General features: G+C 50.5%; 1 protein-coding gene across 1 annotated transcript in view; it reads right to left on the reverse strand.

Annotated features, from left to right (window-relative positions):
• Positions 1 to 3,970, reverse strand: part of TMEM181 (transmembrane protein 181) — a 69,343-nt gene extending 65,373 nt beyond the window's left edge. Inside the window, exon 1 of the mRNA XM_032651296.1 lies at positions 3,775 to 3,970. Coding sequence (XP_032507187.1) covers positions 3,775 to 3,905 — 131 coding nt within the window. The 5' untranslated portion in view covers positions 3,906 to 3,970. The remainder of the gene's footprint in view (positions 1 to 3,774) is intronic.
• Between the last annotated feature and the right edge of the window lie 2,030 nt (positions 3,971 to 6,000).

Below are 6,000 nucleotides of genomic sequence, written 5' to 3' on the forward strand. Positions count from 1 at the left end.
TTCATGTTTCTTTAGCCCTTTATCCTTCATGCCATGGACATAGTTGATTGCCTACCCAGCATCCATTCCCCACATCTTCTTCTGAACAGAACCCCAGTTGGGTCTGGCTGTTTACCCCTCCTCCCTTGAAGACCTATGCCTTAGGCGAGCTGGCTCCCCCGCAGCTCCCGGAGCACTGTGATTTGCTTAAGTCCAATGCCATCCTCTTTGCCAGCTTGTGTTCAAGAAAGGACAAGCGGCCCGATCTAGTCAATGAGACACAGGAGCTGGTGTTGTTCAAAGCTTCCTAAAGAAGCATAACACACACACAGCAAAGTACACATCGTGTGTACAGCTTGCTGTTCACAGACTGAGTATCCCTGTGTAGCCACCACCGGAAAACCCTCTTCTACCCCCTTTCAGTCACTGTCCCCTCAAGGATAACCACTATCCTGATGTCCAACAGTGTAGAGCCATTTTACCCGTTTCATACTTCTTTATGTAAATGGAATCACACAGTGTGTATTCTTTGTTTCTGGCCTCTCTTGCTTGCATTAGGTGTGTGTGAGATTTGCTCCTGGGTGTAGTTGTTAGTCGTTTACTTTTATTGTTGTATCCTACTCCATTATGGAACAAGCCAAATGTATCCATTCTACTCTTGATGAGTATTTGGCTGCCTTCCAGTTCAGGAGTATTACAAATTGCACTGCTATGAACATTTTAGTGCATGTCTGTTGACAGACATGTGTACGCATGTCTGTAGGGTACATACCTAAGAGGAGTTGCTGGGCCAAAAGGTATGTGTATGTGCAATGTTAGTAGATACTGAAAACTGTTTTCCACGGTGATTGTACTAATTTACCCCCTGTCTGCTGTGCTGGGAAGTTCCATGTCCTTGTTAACACATGTCTGTCTTCACTGGTACCATTTGGTGGGGATATAGAAGAGATTCTAGGAGTTTTGCTGTGGGCTTCAAGTTGATCCTCCTCGTTTAGAGAGCTGTAGAAAGCCAGCCAGTTTTCCCCGTGAATGTGAGTGAGAAGCAATAACCCAAAGGATTACTAGGGGCCAAGTGCAGCCAGTTGCTACCAAGTAAAAAAAGAAAGGACTTGGTGACACCATTGAGCTGCTGGATCAACAACTCAATCCTCTTCCTTGTTGTTTAGGCCGGTTGCTTTGGTTTTTCCATTATCTGTATTGGACAGCATCTGTAGTGTCACCTTCAAAAAGCACTTGAGTCTCACAACAGCCTTGCTTCATTTCTCTGATGAACCAATCCTCAGTGAAATTCAATAGTGTTGGGATTCCAGATGCCCAGCTTCCTGTTTTATCACCCACACTGTGCATTGACCCCTCTCCTAGCAGGCAGTACAACTGTCATCTCCCATTTTGTGAAAACGACTGTGAGCCCTTTGACAACACGGCTGCCGTTTTTCAGTGATACCAAGTTATGTAGCTAAGATGTAGATAGACCACCTAACGGAGGGGGCAACCATCTTTTGAAAACAGAGCATTACCATCTGTCTCCTTTCTACGCCCTGTTGTGAGGAAACTGTCAGCTACACGAAGTGAATCCCTGGTCTTCCAGGGAAGAATGGACTGGCGACTTTTAGTCATAAATCACTAATGAGGAAATGAAGATGGTGAGGAGAGCAGAAGCAAAAATTATAGTAGCAAGATCATCTTCCAGCCAGACAGACGCAGGGGCTGTGACTATCAGCTTCCCGACTTAGAAACCCAAGAGTATTTCACCTAGGTTTGTAAAGGTACAGTCCACTAATATAAACGTTCAATGGAGCAGTGGAACATAGTTCAGTGACCTGAAACATCTCCTCACTATAAAAGTCTTTGTGATTCAGCCTAACCGCTCTGCCAACCGACACACAAGATTGTGAAGCACTCTGCAGTTAACTTATTCTCAGGCCAGGGGGAGGGGGCAGAAATCGACACGGTTCCCTTCCATCCAGAGTGAATTCATGGTCTTTAAGATCCAACTCAGCGAATGAAGTTGCTCCTGGAGCAAAGATTCAACGCTTGAGTAGGACGCGGGCAACCAAACCGTTCGTGTCACTTCCCCACTTAAACCCTCTGATGGCTTCACTTTGGAATTCTAATGAAACCCATACTCCTTAGTGTTCAAGGTGCTATGTGGCTTGGCCCTGCCTCTCTCTGACCATTGTGCTCCAAACATGCTGGTCTTCTGCCTGCTCCTTGAACATACCATGTTATTATGGCCTCTAGGGGCTTTGCACTTACTCTTCCTCTTCTGGAACTTTCCTCCCCAGATCATTGTCTAGTGGGCAACTCATTCTTCCCCTCTCAAATATGACCTTCTCAAATAGGCCTTCCTTGACCACCTTCTCTGAAGTAGCACCCCATCACTCTATCACGTCACCTGGTTTATAATCTTGCTAGCACTCATTGCGATATGTACTCACTTGTTAATTACCTATAAGCCCCATGACATCAGGGACCCGTACTGTCAGATCTCCTAGGGGGCTAGATTAGATAGATTGTGAAAAAAGCTACTCCATGTGATCTTGAGATTACCTGTTTTAACATGGGCTTTCCCACTCAGTAATTTTATGACAAATATATTGGTCAGCAATGTGTTGTTGATTAGCCCCTGGGAAGCCATTAGGCTTTTGAAAAAAATCTGGTGGTGAGCCTGATACATGTTCTTCTGAATATGTACACACATAGGATTTTTAGTCCAGGGTGGATTGTACAAAAATGACTACTACCACTTCAAAGATAGCTGTGCAATACACCTGCCATCCTCACGCACGGGGTGAGTGAATCGTCACTAGAACCCTCACCTTGAACAAACCTTCCAGTTCAAGCTTCCCGTTTGACTGATGAGAAAGCTTGAAGTGCAGAGTTAGCAATGAAGTTTCTCAGGGTCACAGAGCTAGTTAGTAACAAAGTCAATCTAGGCTCCAGTGTCCAGACTCCTGCAGGGTCCTTTCATCACACCGCAACACAGCTGGTAAGTCCAGCCGTTGGCAATGGGCACACTTTCCCATCAGAACAGCAAAGCGCAGGGGGGAAGCTGCGGGTGCCCTGCCCGCAGGCAAGGGACTGCAGGTCCTCACAGCTCTCCCTCTGGCTGCAGGAGAGGGAGACAGAGAGGAACGAAGACAAGCCCAAACCAACAGCTCCTGGGGGTGCTGACACACAGCTTCTCCCAGCATCTTCACCTTGGTGCCGCTCAGCCCTAAGGCCATCTGCCCCCAGTCCTCAGCAGCAGCCCAGCCTCAGAGATTTCCACCGAAGCCCAGGGGCCTGAGTACCTCAGGGGAGAGGCCAAGGCCCTCGCTGCCCACGCTCGAGGGCGAGTGGTGTCTCCGCAAACCAGGTCTCAGCAAGGCCTGAGCAAAGAGTGCAGCGCGGTAGGTATAGGGGGTGAGGGTGGAGGGGGTGACAGGAAGGGAAGGGAGAGAGAGGGAGGAGCAAAGCAGGGACTAAAGCCCCGCGGGTCCCTGTCTCAGGATTTGAGAACCTCGGCTCAGCTTTCCAGGGAATGGAAAACAGCTCTTCGCCTCGGCTCCCTGGATCTGTCCTTGACCCCCCCGCGTGCGAGCCAGAGCGCAGCAGCCAAGCCCCGCCGGCCTGCCGCCCCCTCCCCGCCCCTCCCCGGGGCTCCGCGCCCGCCGGGAGGAGAGGGCAGCCGAGGGCAGGACCCCGCCAGGAGCGCAGGCCGGGAGCGCAGGCCGGGCCGGGCCGAGCGCGGCGTGGGCGGGGCTGCTTTCCAAAGCCAGGCTCTGCCGCCCCCCCCCCCCGCCCCGCCCCTACCTGTAGTAGCGGTCATCTCTGAAAGGTGTGAGGTCCTCCTTCAGCTCCCGGTACGCCTCCTGGAGCCGCTTGCACAGGTGCTTGAGCTCGCTGCAGAGCGGGGGCTCGAAGGCAGGGTACTCGGCGTCCATGCCCGCGCCGCGCCCGCCAGAGCCGGACGCCGCTGTCCTCGCGAGCCCCGGCGTCCCCTTCTCCCGCCGCTCCGCCCTTTGTATCGCTTCCTTCGCACCCTCTCTCTTGCTAGCTGCGGGGATCGGGGCTGCCGGCGGGGCGGGACCGAGGGGTAGGTGGGAGGGGGCGCGGAGGAAGGGGGCGCCCGGCGCGCTCAGGGCGCCAGCGCTACGACGCTGGGAGGCGGCCCCAGGGAGGGTGGGAGGGGGATGGAGGTCCCCGCCCCACCGAGGGGGGCCTGAGGAGGGGAGGGCGCCGCGCCCATCAGCCACCGCCCAGCGAGGGGGGAGAAGGAGAGGCCGGGCTGGGGGTAGCGGAGCCCAACACAAGGTCGTCTGCAGCCCAGGACAAAAATGCAAAGGGCCGCCCTTGCTACTGCTCCTGTTGGGAAAGGGAAGAAACTGGACAGGGCGACAGAAAGGAAAATGGGGCTTGGGGGCGGACCTAGAGCCCTCTCGATGGGAAGGTCAAAGGCTGGCGCGGGGTCTCGCGTTCAGCACCACGGACAGCTCCCGGAATGCTTTCCCTTCTTCCTGGGTTCCCCCTTACCTGATGCAAAAACATTTTAAACGACACCCATCACGGTTATGCCTTAATGAATATCTTTTAATGATAAAGAAATGTGTCCAAATGAGATGCCTTTCCCCATACGTTCTAAAGCCACCAAAAATAATAAAGTCTGGGCAAAGGCCTCTACAAACAAAGCACAACGCTAGTGTGTCAGATGAAACTCACAAATCAACACGTCCTCCGTGGGACTACTTACCCAAAGATGGTGTCATCGCCTCTTGTGAATTTCCCCAATAACAGGTGGAGAAACGGTTGTTCCAGATAATGTCACTGTGCTTCCTTAGGAATTCAGGACAGGTTTCCATGTGAGGTTGTTTGTGTATGCAGGAGAGGAGCCTTTACAAATATACGTTTCGGGGGTCCAACTTACCCTATGGAATCTAAACTATAGAATATGGTTCCCAGGAATCTGTCTTTTTCAAAGCTCCTCAGGTGAGTCTAATGATCACTCACGTTTAGATAGTCTCAGAATTCCTGTATTTCCTGCTACTTTTACCTATGTTCTAATTTCACACACTCTTCCTTGCTCTTTGTTCTTTATCATCGTGTTTTATTTCCTCCCTCCCCTTGCATTTTGGAACAACTTTTTTGTCGGCTGGCCGAGCTGTTCACTCAGGTCTTGCAAACATTCCCCTAACTTCTGATCACCCTGCACTGCGCACAGTTAGGTTTTAGTCCTAATTCAATAACGTGAGCATTGTATTTAACCGTCTCAGGAGGACAAAGAATGGAGCTAAGACGAGATCTGTCAGGAAACACACATGCAGATTTGTTTTCTGTAATGTGGTAGAGCTTATGACCAGCATATGCCATATTTCAATTATTTTATGACTGGCTACAGAGAGCTCATCACTAGAGGAAATACTAACTAACCTCAGAGATATCCCAGAGCACTTAAAAATTCTCCAGGAATCCTCCTCTAGCTTCTCCAGCCTAAGCTTCGCCCCCCACCCCGACTTTGAACTACTGTAGCCCCTAGAGGACAATGCAAGTCTTCTGGCTTTAGCACCGTGGGGTACTCATCTACCTCGTTACTTCTTTTACCACAAAGAGCTGGAAATGCTAGATAAAATAGCACACATACGCAGGTGCGTGTACACATGTAACAACTGCGTGTCACACACACTTGAGCCAGGTGGTGTACTGTAATTACTTTTCCTCTTCTGTACACTTCCTCTAGAATTAACAATTATATTTTACTGCTTAGTTTTCTATGTACTGACTTTTATTTCAACCTCAGGTCCCCCACCAATTGTCTAATTAATTCCCCTCTTAAGCAATTCAGGCACAAGATGCATTCTATCAGTTTCATCTTTGCAAAATCTCGTCTTGGCCTTCTGACCAGCCGTGAACTGGTTGTCCTATGCCTGGTGCACAGCTGTCATCTAAGCCATCTCTTTACCATCAACCTGGGGATTCTCTCCCCTCTGTTCTTTGGATCCAATGTCTCTCTCTTTATTGGAGGAACATATCTTCTAGAAGACA

The sequence above is a fragment of the Phocoena sinus genome, chromosome 12, assembly GCF_008692025.1.
Source record: "Phocoena sinus isolate mPhoSin1 chromosome 12, mPhoSin1.pri, whole genome shotgun sequence".
Classification (NCBI taxonomy): Eukaryota; Metazoa; Chordata; class Mammalia; order Artiodactyla; family Phocoenidae; genus Phocoena; species Phocoena sinus.